Genomic DNA, 25064 nt, shown 5'->3' with positions numbered 1-25064 from the left:
CTGTTTGGGTGCCGGTCTAAATTTTTTAGCGTATTTGAAGCTCACTGAAAGGCATTCAGTACCTGCTAAGCTTGGTTTCAACTCTCTTTATTCCCTTTGTGTTGGACAGTTGGGGCAATTTCTAAGTGTTTAATGTAAGTACTACTTGTTGTTAGGCAGCATTCGTGGATTCTGAAAACACGTCCTTGAGGGTAACTAATAAGGAATTATCTTGAAATGCTTGATTTACCCTGTGTATCGATCTAAGTTTCCACCATGTCTATTTCTAGTTGACGTTGTTAGTTTACATTTTTAGAAAGATTTTTTTGGTAGTTCATTTTGAACTTTGTCAGTTGGTTCTGTGGTTCTGTTGCTTTGTAGTAGAGAGTGAACAACTTTGTATAATTTTTAAATACTATACTGTTTAGTGCTTTAGAGTAGTCTAGCAGAGGGACTTCCCTGGTGGTCCAGTGGTTAAGACTTCACCTTCCATTGCAGGGGGTGCAGGTTCAATCCCTGGTTGGGGAGCTAAGATCCCACATGCCTCTCAGCCAAAAGACCAAAACATAAAACAAAAGCAATATTGTAACAAATTTGGTGAAGACTTTAAGAATGGTCCACATCAGAAAAAAAAAGAAAACTATAAAAAAAAAAAGGAATAGTCTAGCAGATACGGGCCTTATTTTTTTTTTAAAACTCAGACATGTTTTTTTTAAGTCATGCAGATCAGTATTCTTTTTATTATTAAATTATATTATAAAGTTTTTGATTTATTAAAAGCGATCTGTGATCATTGTAGAGACTTTGGAAAATACTGAAGGTAGAAAGAGGGAAATAAAATCATCTGGAATACCATTATCCAGAGATAACCATTATTAACATTTGACATTAATTCCCTCATCTTGTTCTATGCTTATTATTTTGTTTGCTTTTTTATAGATTTGGAATTATGGTGCATATGCAATTTTGCATCCTGCTTTTTTTCCCCCACTTAATGTATAGCATTTTCTCATGTTGTTAAGTAGCTTTCAGAAACGTTATTATTAACAACTTAAATATATCTATTGTAAGACAATATCTTAATTTATATTTATCCATTCTTTTTAAACATTTAATTCCTTTTCCTTTTTTGTTATAACTATGACTATGATGAACATTTTCATATATAAATGGTCCATGTTTCTGGTTTTAGCCTCAGAATAAAGTCCTGAAAGAAGAATGATTTGTTCAAAGGGTGTAAAATGTTTTAAGACACTTAATATAAACATTGCCAGATTGCTTTCCAAAAAGATTGTCCATATATGTACTCCCACAAGTCCCATATTAAGGTGCCCTCTCTGCTGCATCCTTGGTTAGCAAGCATTCTTTTATACTTGAAAATATACCTTAAGAGCTCTGGTCTAGGTTTTGTTTTCAAGGGTCAGTTAAGTGTCAATTAACTTGACAAATACCTCCCCCCTCCCCATTTTTAACAGTCTAACCAAAACCTGTAGAGCTTCTTCTGTGTTATTTGTATGATAGGAAAAGCATAGAATTGGTTGGGTGTAGTCACATAAAGTACCTTAGGCACAAAGTAGTTGTAAATATGTATTTAAAATATGTCTTAAATACATATAGCTTTAAATGCGTAAAGCTGCATAGTGGTTGTTTTGTGGACCCAGCAGCTTTCTGCAAAACTTGGAAAGATAAGTGTAAAATTTCAGCAAACCATACTTGAATATCTACTTCAGATTAAATTAGTAAATATTTATTGAACATCAACTGTTATGAAAGGAAAGGCTTCCAGAAGTTTTTAACTGGATCTCTATATTCTTCCCTGTTCCCCTTTTGGTCACAGATAATACAGCTATTTCCTTTTTATTCATGAAGCTAAAGTAGTCCACTTCTAGTTACTAACACATCACCATTTCATTTCTTTCATAGCAATTATCTGCTATTAATCTAAAATGATTTTGTTTATTAACTTCTTTGTGTTTGTCTCTTCTTTGTAGACTGTAAGTGAGCACTATGAGGGCAGATATCTTGTGTGTCTCATTCATTGTTGAATTTTGGGGCCTAGAGTATATGGTAGGCGCTGAATAAAGTGTTCAGTGAATTAATGAATTTAAAAAACAATATTTATTTTTGGCTGCGTCAGGTCTTAGTTGCGGCTTGCGGGCTCTTCGTTGCCGTGTGCAGGCTCTCTGGTTGTGGCGCACGGGCTCAGTAGTTGCAGTACGCAGGCTTAGTTGCCTCGCGGCATGTGGGATCTTATTTCCCTGACCAGAGATCAAACCCACTTCCCCTGCATTGGAAGGCGGATTCTTAACCACTGGACCAACAGGGAAGTCCCTGAATTAATGAATTTTTTAAATGATTAAATTTACTTTTTGATCCCAAAGGTAAATTGTAGTTATTAGTTTCATACGTCTTCCTTGTCAGATCTTTTACCAAGACTTAACCAGCTTTTTTGTGCTCGTATATACTCTGGAATTGCTAGTAAAATAATTTGATAAATGACCATAAAGAATAGGAGAAATAGTAAGGGATCTAATACGTATACTGATCAACCTATGACTAATTGAACTTGTAAATTAAGCCATCATTCTTACCACTTACTTGGCATCTTTCATGCCAGATGACAAGGATTCTTTGCCCGACCAAACTTTAGTCAGGCTCCTGAACCTTCTTTTAGGCTTATCTGTGTACTTCCTTGTAAAACTGAATTTCAGCAAGAACCCTGCTAAGTCAGTTTAGCAAGAGCCCCCCACCTTCAGTATCTGTTCTCTCTCATATCTGATTAGGTTCTTCATCCTCTACCATCCCTCAGGTGATGTCTCATCACCCTGGCCTGTCTTCAGCAAGAATCTTGTTAGGTTAGTTTAACCAGAATCCCCTTTTCCCCTTATGTTTCCTCTTAGTAATTTTCTAGTCACTGACCTCCACCCTGGTCCTTGGCTGTTGATTCCCACTCGCCCATGGTGTATTCAAAACTGAGCCTGGTGTATATACTGAGATCTCTTAGCCACTATTGCAATAGTCCTGAATAAAATCCGTTTTTTACTGCTTTAACTACTGTCCAGCTCTGGTTTTCTTTGACACAGATGAGAGAAAGATCCTTTTTTTGCAAAAGACTATTGTCTTTATTTTTGTGTCCGCTTTGCCTGGCACTTAGTAGTTCCTTAGTAATGCTTTTGAATGAATAAATGATAGCTAGTTTGAACCCCTTCTAGATTTTCATGAATCTTTGATATTTATGGTGTATATGCCCTTCTCATTTTTTTATACTTAGCAATATCTGCTTTTTGTTATTAGGAACCTGCAAACAGGCCCTTGGGTGTGTTGGTATTGATACATGGCTTTTATTCCTTACATTAAGTTGGGCCATCTTAATAACATCAGTTGGTTACTAAAGAAATAATTATATTAAAGCCAGGTCCAGAGAACTGACTTTTTGTAGACCTCAGTGGCAGACTCAATCCTCATTCCATTAAAAAAAAAAAAAGATAGATATACATATGTATACACACAGACTCAGAGAATCAGTTTTCTTATTTGCACATTGACCATTTTAGCATATACTTCTGGCTCTGACAAAACTATTTAAGAAAGATTCTATGAAATTACCCGTTATTAAAATCATTCTCTAAACCCTGGATTTTCTTCACTTTTCTGCCAGCATTCAGATAACTTTCTCTCTTTTAAGTGAATACCAATTTTTATCATTCATGCATTCTGAGCACATGAGCCTTTTCCTTGGCCCCTAAGACAGCCTTTTTATGCATCTTTGTTTTCCTGTTCTAAGATCACCACTGAGAGCATTTCACTTTCTTTTGGAAATGGCTCTAAATATGTGTATCCCCTGTCTGTCATTTATTGCTTAGTTCTAAAGAATGCTTGAGTTTCATCCTGAAGAATAGATTGAGAAACAGATGACAGACTTGAGTGCCGTGCCTGGACACGTGATCTACCTGTCAAGCAGTACAGTTACAAATGGGCTGTGAGTTAAATTCTAGTGAATGGCAATATCATTATTCAAGATTTCACCTTTTGTTTCAGTCTTTATACTACAGAAATGTGTTGCTATTTGTTTTTGAGGAGGCATCAGTTTGACCTCTCATTATCAGGGTTAGTTTTAAGTATCAAATAGAAATAAGTAATGGCATTCTTTGTATGTAGCAATTGATACAACAGACTGGGAATGAAAGAAATTTTTAGAAGGATGTTAACTGGAAATTCTTGTTAAGTGGGGAGACAGATCATTATTGTTAAATATTTCATTTTTTTTAAAAGACATCACTTTAAAGTTAAAAGAATGATGGAAATGAAAAGGAGCAAGAGATTGAGGGAATGATTGAAGAATAATTGTAGGGGGACTTCCCTGGTGGCCCAGTGGTTAAGACTCCACGCTTCCAACGCAGGGGGTGCGGGTTCGATCCCGGTGGGGAACTAAGATCCCACGTGCCACGCGGTTGGGGCCAAAAAAAAAAAGAATAATTGTAGGTATTTAAGAAAGAGGGCCTTCTTCCTCCCATTGTGATCTCTCTTTAGTGAAAATGGCAAAACAAAAGCCAGCAAAATCGGAAGGAAGCAGGAAATCCTAGTTAGTGACCGTCAGATTTGAATATTTAAGAGCCATGAAAATGCTTGCTTCTGTTACATTTTAATTCTCTTCCCCAAAACTTATTTTTGCCTTTTTTTCTGCTTTTAGAAAGTCTTGATTTTTCATCTCTATTTCCTAGTAAGGATACAATGAAATAAAATTTGGAAGCCATAAATTGTGATGTGATTGTGCAAAACCAAGTTAAATTTTGAATTCTGTGGTTTGAGGAAAACCATTCCAGAATTTATTTAATCACTTCCTATACCAGTGCTGCCCCACTTCTCAGCCAAGACCCTTTTCCTCCTCTAAATCGGTAGAAAACTGAGAAAACTTAGCCTCAAAAAACATAACTAAGGTAAAAATAAGGAATCCTGCCTGCTTATGTTACATCTGCTCTATCCCTTGTAGTTTACTTCCTGATTGAAAATAGGTTAGAGGATCTTGTTGAAATAAAATTCTCATTTAGTGATTTTATTAGGAAAGCAGGTTCTGGGACTAGGAAGTAAAACTATCTCCAGCACAGCAGTTGTTAGGAATTTTTCCAGAGATCAGTTGCTTTTCAGAAATATTCTGAGTTTTCAGCCATAATGGCATTGGTCTTTGCATTTATTTACTGTTGTATATTTATATTTGTTTTTTGCACTATGTTGTAGTTCTAGGAAGTATATTTAAAACAAACGAACAAACAAACCAGAAGACCCCCTTGTCCTGGGGCTGTGTGAAGAATAAAGCTCTCATTTTCCCAGTACCAATCATCAGCTTGAGCTGGCCTCTCCCAGGAACAGAATTTATTGAAGCAATTTATCCTGGCTAAATGTGATATAAATCTGTGTACACCTATGTACATACAGGCTCTCTTCCATTACAGCAGTGCTGCAGCATCAGTTTCCTTCATAGTCAGACCCTGTTCCTATCACAATGAAGGATTGCTAAGAAGCCCTTTGTATTTTATGGGGCACCCCACAATTTTAAACAGCGATTAGTTGTGGAATTACTGATCAGACTACCAGAAATACGGGTTTCCAACCCTAGAGTGAGTCTTAAGAGAGTAGGAGAGATGTTACCACTGCCCTCTGAGTTTTAGGCATGGTTTTCTGGTTGCCAGATTTGGTCTAGCACTTTAATATTTATTTTGATGTAGATCTGACTGAGGTTAACCTGACATTTTGGTTTATCTCCAAGATGAAAATTCGAAATTTGCTTATAGTTCTGAAGTCGTTTCTATGCATATTCAAATTGTAGTTCTTCCTCTTTCATCTTCCCTTGTTCGTTTTCTTTCATACAGCTTTCTCTCTTGTAGAAGGATGTTTGAAAATGTCCTTTAGGAGTTTATTTTATGAAGACTATTTTTGTGACCCTCCCCTTTTTTCTCTTTCACTCTTTCAAAATACTCTATATCTTTTAGGAATATTTTTACTATGATTTGCATTTCTAATCCTTATCCATCTCCACCTCTATTTTTATTCCTAGTTGGCATATGAGAAATTTCCCCAACACATTCATTTGGAGTTATTGTTCTTTGACAAAGAATTTTGATCAACATTTCAAAAGTTTAGCTTCAATAATTAAAAAACAACAACAGTATAAACCCTGTTAAATTCTTCAGAGAAACGGAGAGGATGGATGGTGATGCCTTTTAGTGCCATTTCTTTTATCCCCTGCAGCAGCACACATCTGTTGGCTGCAACAGAGCAGCCCAAGAACTCTGGCCGAGAGCAGCACAAACAGCCGGAACATATTCACCCAGTAAACCCCCAAAGAGTCGACATTTGTTTTATTGCTGCTTTTAAAAACCTAGCCATAAATAGAATCAGGGGGGAAGGGCACCGATATTTCTCCATTTGCCACCGACAATTGGTGGGGGGAGAAGGAGGCTCCCCGTGGGGAGAGAAGAGTTTTATTTTTATTTTTTTATTAATGAAAATCATTTCCCATGTAGCCCAATAGGATGGGTGCTTTGTTTTCTTTGGCAATAATCTGGGATAAACGGCCCTTGCCAACAGTCTCATTGTTTATACACCAGGGAGCCAGATTATGGCCCTGTAAAATGGAGCACCCCTCCTATAATCCCTTAATTAATTAAATGACAAATTTTGGTCTTCTCTAGTTCAGAAATATGGCTTCCGCATCGAGCGTTCAGTGGATTTATTGACATAGGGAACTGCACTGGTTGTAATTCAGCAGACTGGAGAAGTGTGTTATATACTGTAGCAGAAAGAGGGAAAAATCTAGTAAAAGGCTTGAAATTCCTTGACTCTTTAAGTTTAAATTTTTCTAATTATAAGTTTCAACTGAGGCACAGTAGATCATATGCCACCTGTCTAATGGGTCTCCCCAAAGTAGCCTGTGTTTACAGCTTTGATAGACGGCATTCTTGGAACACCTGTTTCTAGTCTTGATATTTTTGAAGCACTTTTTTTTTTTTAAACTCCAACGTATTTAACATAACTTTTCCCCCTACCTCCCCCTCCTCAGCTCCGCTCTGCTATATGAAATATGGGAGACGACAGACCGTTTGTGTGCAATGCCCCGGGCTGTGGACAGGTACGTTTACAATATACTTTATTGTGAATGTCTCGTTGTGAATCAAAGTGGCTGTTTTATCACTAAGGCAAAGAGTTTAAAGCCAGTGTTTTACGTGATCACTGGAGGTAATCAGATCAGAGGATTTGTAGTGTGTAAATCCAAGTTATGAGGAAACGTAGGCACTCTACCGTAATGAAATCTGCCTTGCTCTCTTTCATATTGTTATTCTACTGGTGTTTGTTTCGCAACACACAGTGTTGAGGAATACATGTTGCTCTCGCCTCCTTTCTAAAGCTATTTATATAAATACAAAGCAAGTTTAGAAATATCTTTTCTTCAGCCTTCATGGATGTAAAAGTCTGCTCAACATATTTGGATAGGAAGCTGAAAATGCACCCATTCATCGTGAACCTCAATTTGCCAGAGTCTGTTTTGGATTTTTTAAATAAGAAAAAAAAAGTTTCTTTTGACTGTTGATCAAGAAAATCATTGTTAGCAGCTAAGGCAAATACCTGTCTAGGAAGGACAAATCCAACATAGAATCCGAGATCTCACAGCAATGTATCAGCTACAAGTTTTCTCAGCCATTTTCCCTGTCTGACACCATTAAATGCCTTGTTCTGTGTGTTAGCTGCCATGTTATTGTTTGTATGCGTATACATTGTGTCAAATATTTTTCATCACGTACTTTTTAAATAATTTTGTTGAAACTGCCTTTTTTTTTTTTTTTTTTCATTTTGTACCTTCTTAACACTTATTCCTAGATCCTTCCATTCTGCCATGTTCCACAAAGGATGAAGAAAGGAATACAGAGAAAGTTTTATTCAAGAGAGTTTTATTTGCCTTCAAGAGTTGATTTTATGGAGCCTGAAGGGTTGAATTTCTTTTCAGTTAGGAATATGTCATGTGACTGTCCAGTGACACTTACTGGTAGTATGTGAGATTGCAGACTAGTTCTATTAAACATTGTAAATACTTAGAGAAGTATAAAAAGAAGAGAGTTAAGTTCCAGAGATTCCTAAGAATTGGAATTTGAGAGACAAATGGGGTTGGTGACAAGGAATGGGCAGAAGGATGACTCCGAATTCCAGTAAATGCTGAAAATTTCATAAAAGACTAAAAAAGCCAATGTATTCTGAAGTATTTAGCATTGTAGGGTTTATTTCCTTCCTTGTCAAAGTTTTCAACTGTACTGTTTGTTGACTGCATGTTTTCCTCATGTGGTTTGTGTGTGTGTGTGTGTGTGTGTGTATTTTTTTTTTTTTACAATAGAAGCCACTTGGGAAAATAGAGTAAATTTGTTTCACTTTTCAGACAGCTTTATGGGAGTACATACCTGAATCTGATTCCTCCAAATTTTTGTGTGTGAATTTGTTGATTATAATACTTACTGTGACTCCCATAATAGTTACCTGGTACCCTTTTTACTTATCTCACTTACTTTAAAAAATCTGCACTTTTGGTGAAAAGATTTATTTTTCTTCACTTATTGTTTAAGCTGCTCAGTGCCCCTCTTACGTATTGTATGCTTAAGACTACCCAGACAAGGACTTAAATAAATAAAAATGGATGGTAAAAATAAAGAATACATAGGAAAAGCATCTCTTAAGCTTTCTGAGAAAGAAAATATATCAATAGGGTTTCTTCAGGCTGTCTCATCAGAAAAAAGTACTTTTCACTGAGATTTGTGAGATCCCAGAAGGGCTTTGTGTTTGTTTCTTTGTTTTTGTTTTGCATTATTTTGGACTAGAGGTAGGAAAACAGTAATTTTTACTTTGCGTCCTTCTTGTATTTCGAGTTCTGTTTACCGTAAGCCTTTTCCTTCCCCCCTACTTTTCCCTCCCATTTCTGAATTGTTTGTTGGTATTTTGGTCATTAGGATTCATTATAACCTCTGGCATAGATCCTGAGGCTTTTTTTTCCCTCAGTGAATGTGGAACTGAGGGAGATTGCTACCTTCTTTTGGATTCAAGTTACCTGTTTCATAGAAAAAAGGATAAAAAGCTACAACTTAAGGCTTTGAGGTAGCATGATTCATCCTTTTACCTTCTTTGCCTGTCAAAACTTTATGGTCAGGTGAGATTGTAGTTCTTTTAATATTTATTTACTTGTTTATTTATTTATTTGGTTGCACTGGGTCTTAGTTGCTGTAGGTGGGCTTCTTACTTGTGGCATGTGAACTCTTAGTTGTGGCATGCATGTGGGATCTAGTTCCCTGACCAGGGATCAAACCCAGGCCCCCTGCATTGGGAACGTGGAGTCTTATCCACTGCGCCATCAAGGAAGTCCCGAGATTGTAGTTCTTTAGTTATATTTAGTCTCCTTTCAGGTTTCTCCCAATATCTAGTAACAAATAACTCTAGAGTGGGATCTCTACAAGATTTACTATGATTGCTTTATGTTATATGAAATAGTGAAAATCTGACAGAGAAGATAAATTTGGTAAAGTGAACTACCCTTGGCCTGTCGTCCCAACTTCCTTATTACCTTGAAAATGGTTTCATTCTGGAGCCACCTTGAGGCCTTCAAGCCTATTTATAATCAATTGTCACTGATTCATTGATTACTCCAGAAATGGTAGAATAATAAAAAGGCTATGTAAGTCCCAGGAGGGGTAATAAGGACCATGATCATTTTTGCAAGGCATGTTTAGAACTCAGCAGCCATAGAAGTCTCAGAAATCAGTGACTTCTACCAGTTAGAGGAAAAAGGAATGAAAGCAAATTATAATTCAAGAGACTGATCCATAAAAAAACCAACCAACAAAAACTGTAGGAATCTTGTATTATTTAAATATCTGTTCTCTGCCCAGATTTTACCCTGTATACCCTTAAATTCAGAAATCATCTTATGCCTTAATATTAAGGGGAGGTGAAAGGAAAATTCACCTAAAATAGACTAGTGGATTATGCTCTCCACCATATAATCAAAACCACCGGGCTTTCAATGGATACGTAAACATGTTTTGGTTGCTAGGTCTTTAATGGCTGTTATTTTTGGATTCTGTTCATGATCCACTTCCCAACAGTAAGTCTGATGTGACACAGCTGAGTTCTAAATATGCTACATGTACTTTTAAAAAAAAGATGGCTGCTGAAGTTTGTGTTCTTTGCATTCTTATCTGAAAAGACAGGTGATAGAGTTTTTTGAGCTCACTTATTCCTATTCTCCTGTTGAGTCTCTGTTTCTCTTGAGGCCTTATCACCCTCATGAAGAGGAACTCTCCTGCTAATATTTCTTTACAGAATGTGGTAGCAGGAATAGTTAATAGAGCTGCCTCTGCAGATTGGGTTAGTGTTGTTAAGGCAGCAGAGCCCCAGATACCCTGTGGTAAAGGGCTGGTTGAATTTGAGTTGTATGGGTTTTAGAAATGTTTATAAGATAGCATCTATTTAAAAAACATTGTAACTATAAAATAGCTTTGCCTCTGTGTTATTAAAATATTAGAAATACAGTTTGGTGCTGAATCTAGGAAGTCTTGTAAGTTTTTAATGCTTCGGGGGGCACTTTTACTTGAAGGTGGATCATAAAGTTCTGTTGCATGTGGAAGCAGGAAAAATTACTGTGTGTCAGTAATCTTGAATTTGAGATGTTACTTCATGTGGATACAGTTCGATAACTTACCTTTTGGATGCTTTTCGTCCTTTTTTTTTTTTGCCATGCCTCCAGGCTTGTGGGATTTTAGTTCCGTGACCAGGGATTGAACCCGGGCCCTCAGCAGTGACAGCATGGAGTCCTAACCACTGGACCACCAGGGAATTCCCTTAAAATGTTTTATTGGAAATTTGTACCTTTTTGTTGTGTTTTGGCCGCACCGCACTGCTTGTGGAATCTTAATTCCCCAACCAGGTATCGAACCCATGCCCCCTGCAGTGGAAGCTTGAAGTCCTAACCACTGGACTGCCAGGGAATTCCTTGTCCAATTTTTATTACCAGGAGTCAACAATTTCCATATTCCTATACCTCCCTTTCAGGCACATGATGCTGGTTTCCAGTATGAATTATGCAGATTTAAGTAGTCCTTCTGGTTACCACTACCAAGTCTTTGAGCAGAAGCTGGTTGTATAAGCTTATTACTTAGAATGTCTATTTCCTTCAGAACAGGAACACATTTCCTCTGAGAAGATACTATTCATGGATAGTATCATCCCATTATTAGCCATTTTTGAGAAAGGTTCTGTCATAACTACTGTGTATCGACTCTGTCCTTTTAAGGAAAAATCCTTTGATTGTTCCTCTGTCCATTGTGATGCTGAGGTGCTGTTATTCTATCCCCACCCCACCCCCACCGAGGATATCTACTACCAGATCTTTTCTTCTCCCAGAGAACATTTAGGTACAGGTTGAGGTTCTGTTCATATCTTTCTGAGACATGACACGTATAACTAGCTCATAGACCTCCGGCGCCTGCTTTCCCTTCCGAAGGCCAGGGTAGCAGTAGAGCCCTAGTTGTGGTGGGATGGAGGGCAGCTTCTTTACATCCTTATCTTGTCATATAATAGGAATAATGTTTATGGTGCTGTAGTCCTGGCTTCACTTGGCATTTAACCAACCTCCAGTGCTGTTTATTGCTTCGTATCCTCTGCCTCCATGAACATTATCCCTTAAATCTCTATTGCTTTGTAATATATGAGGCAACAAATAGCTTCTATGATTGGTTAAATGCTGGCATGCTGCAAAGGTGTATATTTTATTGCCTATGTAACACAAATCTATAGAGATTATTCCTGTTATCCCAGCCCTCCCATGAAATAGGCTCTACTGGTACTGTGGGACTCGGGATTGTTAGTTCTGTCCCTTTGGCAAGTTTTCCTATTAACTGACAATGGCACAAAAGAAAAGCAAGGAATAATGGCTGGTGCTGATTACTAATTCTTTATGTTAGGGGAGCATCTTGAATTGGAGAATAACATAGGAAAAAATGGCTCTGGTACATAAACACCGCTTGTGGTGATATGTGCTGTGATATGTGCTATCTTTACATGCTTCGACAGGTGAAAACAATTTCAGGCAAACAAGCCTTTCTTTCTCACCCCCTGCCAAGAGTTTTTTAAAAATTCAAATTTTTATTTAATAATTCATATTTCATTCAATAATTAATCCAGTTCCCATCTGGTAAGAGTGCCTGCATGCTGTCAGTAGCTGAAAATACACTGCCTTATACACAATTAGGCCAAATGCTAACCTTGTTTTTTGTAATAATATGTTGATTTTGCAATAACTTTCAGTCCACTTTAAGTATGCTGCAGTTTTATGTAATCTTGTAATAGCAGTAGACCACTGTTATGCATAGTAAAGAAAAAAACTGGGACTGGGATGAAAAATGTAGACATGTTAAGAGCAAGGAATTAAACCCAAGTTTTTTTAATGTCAGATCTGGCACTCTTGACATTTACTCTTAGAAACAAGTGGTTGGTTATTTTAGTTTTTTGTGTTATATTTATTATTATGTTACTAAGAGCATAGTAGATTAAAAGCATCCCAGCTCCAGTCTGCCAAAAAAAAAAAGGCCGTATGAACCTAATTGGAGCTATACCCAAGAAATTAAGGTGAAAATTTTCAGTTACTCTTGTTTTCCTTGGATATGACTTAATATTTGGAATGGGAGCCCAGAAACTGTTCTCAGAACATTCCTAGTAGAAAAAAATCCTCTGTCTTTGTATCTCAGTTCATCCTAAATCAGGAGAAGGGCCTCTTTCCTAGTCCCTTCTTTTACAAACTGCTGAGTTTATAAACCGCCTTCTGGATATGAGAGCCTGTCCTTCATTAATCCCTCTTTTGCCACCCCTGCAAAACCATGTACATATAACTAGTTGTTAACTTACAAGATATTGTCATCATTATATAGAATTCTTCGTTCTTTTATCAAAAACTCTTCCAGCTAATGCGGCAAATTGAAGAACAGCCAGCGTGCTCCCTCTGTCTGGTTAGCATGTTTCTTTAATGCAGATTGACTTGCTCAGCAGTCGCGTTTTGTCTGAAGCCCTTGTTAAGGCCTACTCTGTATGTGGATTCATAACACATCTGTGTGTACATCTACACTGCTGTATAAATAATAATAAGTAATCACCAGATGGCCTATAACTACTCCTCTGGACCCGCTGGGTCTCTTGAAGCTGTTAGGAGAGTCTTCTGGCGTTTTGCTGGGGAAAACTTGTCATGGATTTATTTCTAAAAAAATTCAAACTCACAACTGGGTGTTTAGGACTAGATATTGCTGTGTTGTAAATATTTAACAGGCTTTGTACAATGACAAGTAAAAGCGCCATTACTAACCACACACAGTGGCTATGGAGCTCTTCTTCCCTCCCGGCCATTTAGAAAGGAAACGAAATGCCGATAAATTGTGCATTATGAACAAGGTGCAAGAGATGCTCTCTGGATGCACTTTCATTGGAGAAGAAAGAGAACTTAAATGTTCTGCTCAAAGGATGTAACGGGGCAAACTTAAGTTTTTTAACCATATGCTAGTGACTTAAATAAAACAAAATGCCCCTTTTAAATTGGACTTTATAATACAAGAAAAGCGCCTTCAGCTGGAGTTTGGTCAGAGCCAGGTTTCAGTCTTAATTGTCTTTATAACTAAATGGTAAATCCCTTTGAAAGGGTTACAGTTGCAAGTGTTAGTAAACACTTAGCTAAAGTTAAGACATATAATTGTTTGATAGTATTATTTATAGAGCAAAACTTTTTGTTTTTGGTTCTCTTTTCCTTCATTTTTCTAAAAAAGGGTATTTTGTTTTGGGGGGGAAATATTATTCTGGTTTAGCCTGCTTATAATTTTCTGCACTATATTTTGTTATTATTAATCCCCTACCTCCAGTACCTATTCCAGGGTACTTGCTCAGTACAGTAATGCATGTTTTTAAAAATAAAAATAAAACTGACTCCCTCGAAATGTTAGTGTTTTTTAGTCTTTGTTTATCATAAGATAACATAAAAAAAGGTTTTAAACAAATTGGGTATCTTTTAACTCTCAAGCCTAGTTTTTCTTTTGTCTGTTGACGGTTGGATGTATTTAACCACAGAGGGACTGTCCTATAAATCATAGCATGTGGCTGTTACATTCGAGTTAGGATGTATAGAAAGCTTTTCTCTTTTAAAATCTCATCTTGAAGAAGTGACATACAAATTGTGAGGCAGAAATGCTGCTAATTATAGTTTATTGTAGACAGATTTTGTTTTTTAAGTCTTCTCATAAAATTAACAGGTTAAGGAAAGGATTTCAAGGAGGAAAGAAAGCATCATGGAGAAAAGATGGAAGCTTCGGGATTTATCTCTTTGTTATGGTGCCTTTGTGTTTTTACTTTGAAATTTCTTTGTGCAGTGAAATATGCTACCTAAGATTGTGCTTTGGTAAGAATCTGGACTATTTGCAATTGTCATGTGAAAGTACAGAGAGAATGAGAATGAATTTTGTGAAATTAGCCCATTCCCAGTCTGGCACGCCATGTGCCCGTGTGGCTGCTGATTCTGCTGGCAGATTGAAGAGCTGAACCAGCTTCTGCTCGAAAGACTAAAATTGCCAGCCATCATTCCAGCTTTTAAATCTTCTTGTTCACATCGATGATGTCAGATTTGGAGCAAACATAGTTCTGTCTTTAGATCCCAGGTGGAATTTGCAATTCCCTGGGTTGGAAGGAAAGAGTTCTTCCTTTTTGCCTTTGAAAAACTTGAGTAGCTCTGCAAGGAAAGTCAGCGGAATAAATCTGCAGCTTTACCTTGTCCTTTGAGTCATTGTAGAAAGCTGAGTGCTCTGTTCGGCGTTCAGCAGATTGGCTGTCAGAGTTGCAGCTCTGCTTATCAGATATATAATCTCTCTAAGAGCCATTTATGTTATTCCAGAGAGGCTCATCCAATGGCAAAAGGAACGCCTCTTTTCTCCTCTCAAGGGTCAGATCTTCTTTCAATACTGGGCAATTACCCCTTGATTTTTCTGAAAAATACCTCAGTCTTCTATACAGATTGGCACCAGCACAGGTTGCAGACTTGGTTACAATGACAAGCTCTGATTTCTTAGCCACAGGGAGAGGCATCAGGGTGACACTCGTAAGTATGCCAGAGGCTTAATGGTGGTGATTTTTCTGCTGAATATCTCAGTGCCCCGTATGAGCTTGGCTTCTCTTTCTCTGAGGGAGATAACATTTGCTTTAGTGTTTTGCACACTAGTCACTATAAAAATGCTGCGAGAGTTGTCTTTCTCTCATTTCCTCAAGTCTCTTTCCTTGTCTTTAGTTATTGTCCTCTCCAGTTTGAAATCAAGTCTTATAGTCTTAATTTTTTACTTTTTGCCTTCCTCTTGTACTGCTTATCTTGGCTCTTATTAGCCATTGTTCCTGGTGGGGATTATTAACCAGTGTTTCCTCTAATTAAAAAAGATTAATAGACTTTATTTTTTTAGAGCAGTTTTATATTTACAGAATTGAGAGGAAAGTGCAAGAGTTCCCATCTACCCCCCCACCTTGTTGCACCTCCAACCTGCCACATCTTGTATTAGTGTGGTAGATTTGTTACAACTGATGAGCTAATATTGATACATTATTATTAACTAAAGTCCATAGTTTACATAAGGGTTCACTCTTTGTGTTGTACATTCTATGCATTTTGACAAATGTATAACATGTGTCCTCTGTTACTGTGTCATACAGAATAGTTTCACTGCCGTAAAAATCCCCAGTTGTTCCACCTATTCATCCCCCACCCCACCTCAGCCCCTGGTAACCACAGATCTTTTTACTATCTTCATAGTTTTGCCTTTTCCAGAATGTCATATAGTTAGAATCATGCATTTCTTTAATTTTTTTTAAAGTCATGAGCAGATAGCCATGTGATTGGGAATAGTTGGAGAATGGGGGAGAGAAAATTAAGATGTGAGGTCACAGCTCTGAGGTCTCTCAAAAATAAAAGAATCAATCTAGGGAGATTTATGTGGCCAGCCTTTTTTCTCTACTGGGAGTCTCTCTGATGTTAAAGGATTTGGCTTGCCTGGAGACAGTTTTACTGGTTCTAGGTATTGGGAACAGGGACAGAATGAACACTGAATGGGCTGTTTCTGGGGAGTCAAGGTATTAGGGCTGGGCAAGGTGAGAGGAAGTAAAGCCTGTGATCCCTTTTCCTTTGTTGAAGTCGAGTACAATAAAGTCTCTTCTCCTTCTCTCCCATTGGCAGCCTTATATGTGATTGAAAAAAATCAGTGTAAATAAACTGACTTATTTACTTCTGTTTAAATGTAGAAGTACATTTAAATAATGTACTTCTACATTAATTAAAGATTCATGTAAGTTAATATTATTAGAAAAGTATGGGAGCTGTCATTCACACTTTAGTATAAATTAGTTTAACCACAGATGTACTATTGGCTACATAAAGGAATAGAAGTTTTTATTTGGGTTTAGGGGTTAGTAGCTGAGAACTGGCTTAAGTAGAATGGCCCCTAAGCAAAAGAGACATGACGACTTATGAGGATGTCAAAGATAAACAGATTTACTCATTAGGTTTGTTTGGGGTATCTCAACTTCCTTCTGCTAGATGCTAGTTGAAAAGTATAAATCTTTTTTTTTTTTTTTTGGCCACGCTGCATGGCTTACAGAATCTTAGTTCCCTGACCAGGGATTGAACCTTGGCCCCTGCAGTGAAAGCGCTGAGTCCTAACCACTGGACCACCAGGGAATTCCCGAGAAGTATAAATTAAGAAGGGCACCAATGAACACTAGAAACAACTTAATTCTCTTTGGGTAGAAAGAGACATTTCCTCCTTGTCCTGGTTTGGAAATTTTATTTTATTTTATTTTACTTATTATTACTATTTTTTGGCCGTGCCGCACGGCTTGTGGGATGTTAGTTCTCCGACCAGGGATTGAACCCGCGCCCATGGCAGTGAAAGCGTGGAGTCCTAACCACTGGACCACTAGGGAATTCCCATGGAAATTTTAGATTGATAAAATATGGGGGAAAGGGAGTGACTTGATTTCTTTAGTTCTGGGATTCAAGTTTCCCATCTACTTAGAATGTTAACTCCCTGGTATTGGGTAAGATCTCTTTTCATAGAGTTATTGACTCTTTACCTTTTAGATTTGGCTATATATGAGAATCTTCCAGTCTTGGCCTCAGCACTAATTTAATTTCCTTACTTGTTGAACTGAATTGACTATATGGTAAAAATGAACACTAGCCTAGGGTAGGCTCTATAGCATAATGTTCAGGATTAACATCAGTTAGTGCAGGCCAACATCTTATGTGTGCATACATACATCTACAACTTAGAGGAAATGTTGTGTTTATATAATGTATAGGAAAATTATATGGGTATCATATGGGGGGAATGGGAGAGAACAAAAAGAAAGAAAATTGTTTAACTTTATCAATGTCTAATAATAATAACAGCAACAGCAACAATAACTAAAGCTAACTGAGCTCTTATATACTGTGCAGAAATAGTTTACAGATACTATTTTATTTAGCCCTAGAAATCCTGAGGGAGGGTATAATATTATCTCCATTTTACAAATGAGAAAACTAAGGCTCAGAGAGATTAAATAACTTGTACAAGGTCATACAATACTTTGTGATGGAGCTGTAATACAAACCCAGGCACACTTCAGACCAGCACTTCTACTAGGATAAATTGCTTCCTTATTCTTCTCCATACACATGTAAATATGCACATCTAGCACAGGGAAAAAAAAAAAAAAGAATAAGTAGTGTTTTTTTGCACTGGTCCAAATGCAATCATTTAAGTAAGTCCTAGCTATAGTTTGTTACTGATGTAGATAGTCGTCTGGCTGCCATACCAGAGAGAGCTGGATCGACAGCTGAGCTCTGCCTGTACAAAAAGATAAGAATTCTTACTAAAACAAAGAGCCATCTCTGCAACTGCCTCAGCCTTATTAATCTATAATTTTTTTTATGTACCTGGGAATGCTGCTGAGATGTATCTAACTCTCTGTGAGGTAAACAACCACTGTTTAGTAGCAGGGGCATGATTTTAAGATGGGAAGGAAAGCTAATTCTTAACCAACCAGAAATGTAGACAGAGCTAGAAAACCGTGACCTAAAAATCATAGCTTCAGCATTCTCCACTAATAGGCCCAAAGAAACACTGTGGTGTCATCTTTTTGAATTCTAGACTGGGTCACTTCCTGACTCATATTCCCTTCTTCCTCACTCATACTCCCTTCTTCCTCCTCTTAGTTTTATGCCTGTAAGCTCCCAAATGCAAAGGATGGTATCTGGGTGTCTTGCTTTATGTAGTGCCATGTAGCAGTGGGGCTTTTGTTATTGTGTCTGCCATACTGATTGGTAACAAGAGGAAATGTGACTAAGGTGGAATTAGGGTATGATTTGGAGTATGTTACCAGTGCAGTGAGATACATGATCTGCCCAATGATTGATAACTTGTTTATTCTCTGACTTTTTGGAGGTATGACTGCATGGAGGGTCTTAACTGTTAAATAATAGAATTCTTCTCCACTCAGATCTCACATTCTTTCCTTCTTTGACTTCATAGCACTTTCATGTATCTGCTCTTTCCTTTTCTCTTACGAACTGTGGTGTGTTGATGCGATGGACATTTATGATTGCAAGTGGAAATATATGGCTAAGTAGATACATGGAAATATTTATGTGAAATAATTTGTGATAAAAACATGTAGAAGTACACATAAAGGATCAAAAGAGATCGGAGAGTATTTTTTTATATTAATTAATTAATTTGTTTTTGGCTGCGTTGGGTCTTCGTTGCTGCGTGTGGGCCTTCTCTAGTTGCGGCCAGAGGGGCTACTCTTTGTTGTGGTGCACGGGCTTCTCACTGCGGTGGCTTCTCTTGTTGCAGAACATGGGCTCTAGGCATGCGGGCTTCAGTAATTGCAGCACACGGACTCAGTAGTTGTGGCTCGCGGGCTCTAGAGTGCAGGCTCAGTAGTTGTGGTGCACGGGCTTAGTTGCTCCGCGGCATGTGGGATCTTCCCGGACCAGGGATCGAACCCATGTCCCCTGCATTGGCAGGCGGGTTCTTAACCACTGCGCCACCAGGGAAGCCCCCCGGAGAGTCTTATTTATTTATTTATTTATTTATTTAACATCTTTATTGGAGTATAATTGCTTTACAATGGTGTGTTAGTTTCTGCTGTATAACAAAGTGAATCGGCTATACATATACATACATCTGCATATCTCCTCCCTCTCGCGTCTCCCTCCCACCCTACCTATCCCACCTCTCTAGGTGGACACAAAACACCGAGCTGATCTCCCTGTGCTATGAGGCTGCTTCCCACTAGTTATCTATTTTACATTTGGTAGTGTATATATGTCCATGCCACTCTCTCACTTCGTCCCAGCTTACCCTTCCCCCTCCCCGTGTCCTCAAGTCCATTCTCCATGTCTGTGTCTTTATTCCTGTCCTGCCCCTAAGTTCTTCAGAACGATTTTTTTTTTTTTAAGATTCCATATATATGTGTTAGCATACGGTATTTGTCTTTCTTTCTGACTTACTTCACTCTGCATGACAGTCTCTAGGTCCATCCACCTCACTACAAATAACTCAGTTTCGTTTCTTTTTATGGCTGAGTAATATTCCATTGTATATATGTGCCACATCTTCTTTATCCATTCATCTGTTTATGGACACTTAGGTTGCTTCCATGTCTTGGCTATTGTAAATAGAGCCACAGTGAACATTGTGGTACATGACTCTTTTTGAATTATGGTTTTCTCAGAGTATATGCCCAGTAGTGGGATTGCTGGGTCATATGGTAGTTCTATTTTTAGTTTTTTGAGGAACCTCCATTACTGTCCCTGGAGAGTCTTATAGTTGATATTTTTAGTAAAGGGATTCTTTGTATGTTTGTCTGAATGTCTTTATCCTTTACTGGAAAGTTGCTTAAAATATACATTTCCTTCTTGATTCTAATAATGATACATTATATAACCGTGGGCTACGTGAAACTAACTCTGCGTTCAACTGTAGGAAGTATCTGACTAGAGTCTTGTCTTTTCTACCTTTGACCATGAAGTCAAATTCTTGGCTTCAGAGCTAAGAATACCTTATTGGGCAAGGTCACAAGCTATCAAAATGATTACTCTGGATGTCCAAAGATCTCATTTGTTTATTTTGTTGGATGCCTCTGACAAGCCAGTTAGTTGTGTGTATATATGTGTGTGTGTGTGTGTGTGTGTGTGTGTGTGTGTGTGTGTGTGTGTGTGTCCTGCCAGGAGTTTCTGAAAAACTGTAAATACAAAGAAAAGGTGATTCAGGACAGCAACTCTATCAAACAGAAACTACAAGCTTGGCTCCTAAGAGGTTATCAGGTAGACAGTGACAGCCTAATAGGATGGATGATTATTTTAAAAAACGAAAAGAAAAAGGCCCTACATTTTAATGCTAGCCTCAGTTACCTCATTTTTGTGTCTCTCTTCTCAAGCTTACTAACCAAAACAACAATAGCGACAAAAACAAAAAAATCTTTCACTACCATAAGTTATTTGACTCAAGTGAAAAGAGTTGTTGAGGTAATTTTAAAGATCTGTTGTGGTGGGTAGGTGGAGATAGCTGTATAATACCAGAGTGGGCAGATAGTATTACAGACATCTGTCACTTCAGTTAGCATCATTTTTTTTACACAGTGGCAATCTGTGTGCATTAATTTTTTTTCACTGTGTTAATGTTTATAACTTCAGACATTTGTTGTTTTATTATACTTCAGTTTCAGGCATTTCTTAGGATTAGGAAGAGACTGTAGTCCACTTAGACTGTATTTGGAGGGAACAATAAAAGTAATTACTCTGAAATTTTCAGGGGTCTAGGTGTCTAAATATGTTCTATAAGGTACCATGTTAGGTTCAACAATTTAGCTATTCCCTCTTCAGCTTTTCCTTTTCTTCCCTTTTAATTTTTTTTTTTTTATAAATTTATTTATTTATTTATATTTATTTTTGGCTGTGTTGGGTCTTCGTTTCTGTGCAAGGGCTTTCTCTAGTTGCGGCAAGCGGGGGCCACTCTTCATCGCGGTGCGTGGGCCTCTCACTGTCGCGGCCTCTCTTGTTGCGGAGCACAGGCTCCAGACGCGCAGGCTCAGTAGTTGTGGCTCACGGGCCGCGTTGCTCCGCGGCATGTGGGATCTTCCCAGACCAGGGCTCGAACCCGTGTCCCCTGCATTGGCAGGCAGATTCTCAACCACTGCGCCACCAGGGAAGCCCTTCCCTTTTAATTTTTACCTAGATAATTGCAAAAGTGAAAAGGGGAGACTTTATTTCAGCATTCTTTTACTTACATGCATTTGAAGCTACAGCCAGATAGGGCCTTATGGAGGCTTGTACTTTCAGTTATGCATGTGACTGCTCAGAGGAGAGAGAGTTGTGTGCACATATGTAGCAGCTCATGGCAGAGCAGTGGTTAAAGGTTTGAACATATTGTACCTTGTAGTCCTGAGGGAGGCATTTTGCTCCTCTGTAGACAGTAATCAGCTTGTCAGAGTCGAATGGCTTTTTGTTTTCTCTTTATCTAGTAAAATGCAGTGGGCTAAAAGCCTTTCTGGGAAGCAATTTCTTCCTCCACCACATGAACAGAAGGTCATGGATGCTGTCTCTGAAACAAAGGGGAAGTGGTGATAGAAAAATCAGCGGCTAGGGCATAATTGGATTGGAGCTCTGTCAAAGAGACTGCAGTTCTTGTTTAGAAGCTGGACTTTTCTGCTATGCCATGCTTTTCTGTCTTATAGAAATATAAACAATGAGTACTCTGCTTCAGGCTTAATTTTTCAGGCTCTTTTTCTGAGCACTCTATGAGAATAAACTTGCAACAATCTATTTACTTTTACTTAGTGGTTTTCCAAAAAAATTTTAAGACTGTTTTTTTAGAGCAGTTTTAAGTTCACAGCAAAATTGAGAGGACAGTACAGAGATTCCCCATATACTCCCTGCCTCCACACAAACATAGCATTTCCCATTATCAACATCCCCCACCAGAGTGGCACATTTGTTACAACTAATGAACCTACAGTGATACATCATAATCACCCAAAGTCCACAGCTTACCTTAGAGTTCACTCTTGGTGTTGTACATTTGATGGGTTTGGACAAATGTATAATGACATACAGTCATCGTTACATTATCATACAGAGTATATTCACTGCCCTAAAAATCCTCGGTGCTCCACCTATTCATCTTTCCTCCCACCCCCCCACCCCCCACTCCTAGCAACCACTGATCGTTTTACTATGTCCATAGCTATGCCTTTTCCAGAAAGCCATATAGTTGGAATCATACAGTATGTAGCCTTTTTCAGATTGCCATCTTTCACTTAACATGCATTTAAGGTTCCTTCATGTCTTTCCATGCCTTAATACCTCATTTCTTTTTAGCACTGGATAGTATTCCATTGTCTGGACGTACCACAGTTTATTTATCCATTTACCTACTGAAGGATATCTTGGTTGCTTCCAAGTTTTGGCAGTTATGAATAAAGCTGCTAGAAAAATCCATGTGCAGGTTTTTGTGTGGACGTAAATTTTCAGCTCCTTTGGATAAATATCAAACTGTATGATTGCTAGATTGTATGGTAAGAATATGTTTATTTTTGTAAGAAACTGCCAAATTGTCTTCCAAATTGGCTCTACCATTTTTTTCATTCTCACTGGCAATGAATTTAAGTTCCTGTTGCTTCACACCCTTGTCCGCATTTGGTGTTATCAGTGATCCAGAGTTTGGCCAATACAATAGATGTGTAGTGGTATGTCGTTTTAATTTGCATTTCCCGGATGACATATGATGTGCAGCATCTCTTTATATGTTTTTGTGCTATGTGTATATCTTTGGCGAGATGTCTGTTAAGGTCTTTGGCCTATTTTTTAATTGGGTTGTTTCCTTATTGTTGAGTTTTAAGAGTTCTTTATGTATTTTGGATAGCAGTCCTTTATCAAATGTGTCTTTTGCAAATACTTTTTCCCAGGCTATGGCTTACCTTCTCATTCTCTTGACATTGTCTTTCACAGAACACAAGTTTTTATTTAATGAAGTCCAGCTTATCAATTATTTCTTTTATTGATTATACCTTTGTTGTTGTCTCTAAAGTCATTGCCACACCCAAGATTACCTGGGTCTTTTCCTGTGTTATCTTCTGGGAGTTTTATAGTTTTGTGTTTCACATTTATGTCTGTGATCCATTTTGAGTTAGTTTTTGCAAAGGATTTAAAGTCTGTGTCCAAATTCACTTTTTTGCATATGGATTTCTAGTTGTCCCAGCACTATTTGTTGAAAAGATTATCTTTGCTCCACTATATTGCTTTTGCTCCTTTAAAAAAAAAATGAGGTATAATTGACATATAACATATTAGTTTCAGGTGTACAACATGATTTGATATTTATATATACTGCAAAATGATCACCACAGTAAATCTAGTTAACATCCATCACCATATATAATTACAGAATTTTTTTCTTTTTTATTTATTTATTTATTTATTTATTTATTTATTTATTTGGCTGTGCCAGGTCTTAGTTGCAGCACGTGGAATCTTCGTTGCCATGTGTGGGATCTTCATTGCAACATGCAGGATCTTTAGTTGCCGCATGTGGGATCTTTAGTTGCGGCATGTGGGATCTTTAGTTGCGGCATGTGGGATCCAGTTCCCTGACCAGGGATCAAACCTGGGCCCCCTGCATTGGGAGCGTGGAGTCTTAGCCACTGGACCACCAGGGAAGTCCCAGAATTTTTTTCTTGTGATGAGAACTTTTACTTTCTTAGCAACTTTCAAATATGTAATATATTAACTGTAGTCACCATGCTGTACCTTTCATCCCCATGACTTATTTATTTTATAACTGAAAGTTTGTACCTTTTGACCCCCTTCACCCATTTGACCCCCTTAACCCCCCCCCCACCGTTGGTAACCACCAATTTGTTCTCTGTAAGTTTGGTGGGCTTTTGTTTTGTTTTAAGATTCCACATATGACTGGCCCTCTGTATCCATGGTTACAGATTAGTGTTGTTCCACATCTTTTCACGTATCAGTTGGCCATCTGTATGTCTTCTTTGGAAAAATATCTATTCAGATCTTGTGACATTTTTAAATTGAATTGTGTGGGTTTTTGCTTTTGAGTTCTTTATATATTTTGGATATTAACCCCTTATCAGATATATGATTTGTAAATATTTTCTCCTATTCAGTTGGTTGCGTTTTCATTCTGTGGATGATTTTCTTTGTTGTGCAGAAGCTTTTTAGTTTGATATAGTCCCACTTGTTTATTTTTGCTTTTGCTGCCTTTGCTTTTGATGTCAGATCCAAAAAAAGTCACCAGTATGGATGTCAGGGAGCTTACTGCCTATGTTTTTTCCTAAAGAGTTTTATGGTTTCAGGTCTTACATTCAAGTTTTTAATTCATTTTGAGTTAATATTTGTATGTGGTACAAGATAGTGGTCCAGTTTTATTCTTTTGCATGTGGTTGTCCAGTTTTTCCCAACACCATTTATGGAGGAGACTGTCCTTTCCCCCATTGTATAGTCTTGTCATAAATTAATTAACCATATATGCAGGGGTTTATTTTGGGCTCTCTTTCATTGATATATGTGTGTGTTTTTATGCCAATACCATACTGTTTTGATTACTGTAGCTTTGTACTATAGTTTGAAATCAGGGAGCATGATGCTCCAGCTTTGTTCTTTCTCAAGATTGCATTGGCTATTCAGGGTCTTTTGTGAATTTTAGGAATGTTTGTTCTTTTTGTGAAAAAATGCTATTGGAATTTTGATAGGGATTGCATTGAACCTGTATATTGCTTTGGGTAGTATGGGCTTTTTAACAGTATTAATTCTTCCAGTCCATGAGCATGAATATCTTTCCATTTATTTGTGTCTTCTTCAGTTTCTTTTGTCAGTGTCTTAGAGTTTTCAGTGTACAGATCTTTCACTTTTGTGGTGAAATTTATTCCTAGGTATTTTATTATTTTTGATGTGATTATAAATGAGATTGTTTTCTTAATTT

General features: G+C 37.7%; 1 protein-coding gene across 5 annotated transcripts in view; it reads left to right on the top strand.

Moving 5' to 3' along the window:
- The window catches only part of LOC118901809 (cyclic AMP-dependent transcription factor ATF-7), a 90462-nt gene that overhangs the window by 11034 nt on the left and 54364 nt on the right, over positions 1-25064 (top strand). For 4 of the 5 annotated variants that reach the window (XM_036865451.1, XM_036865447.1, XM_036865450.1 and 1 more), the window contains exon 2: positions 7037-7105. In XM_036865451.1, coding sequence (XP_036721346.1) covers positions 7058-7105 — 48 coding nt within the window. In that variant the 5' untranslated portion in view covers positions 7037-7057. Of the gene's footprint in view, positions 1-3875; positions 3959-7036; positions 7106-25064 lie in introns of those variants that run through there. The other variant, XM_036865449.1, reaches the window with a different exon arrangement.

The sequence above is a fragment of the Balaenoptera musculus genome, chromosome 10 (assembly GCF_009873245.2).
Source record: "Balaenoptera musculus isolate JJ_BM4_2016_0621 chromosome 10, mBalMus1.pri.v3, whole genome shotgun sequence".
NCBI classification, from domain to species: Eukaryota; Metazoa; Chordata; class Mammalia; order Artiodactyla; family Balaenopteridae; genus Balaenoptera; species Balaenoptera musculus.
The sequence above is the reverse complement of the archived record's forward strand: the minus strand, read 5'-3'. Positions and strand labels throughout refer to the sequence as shown.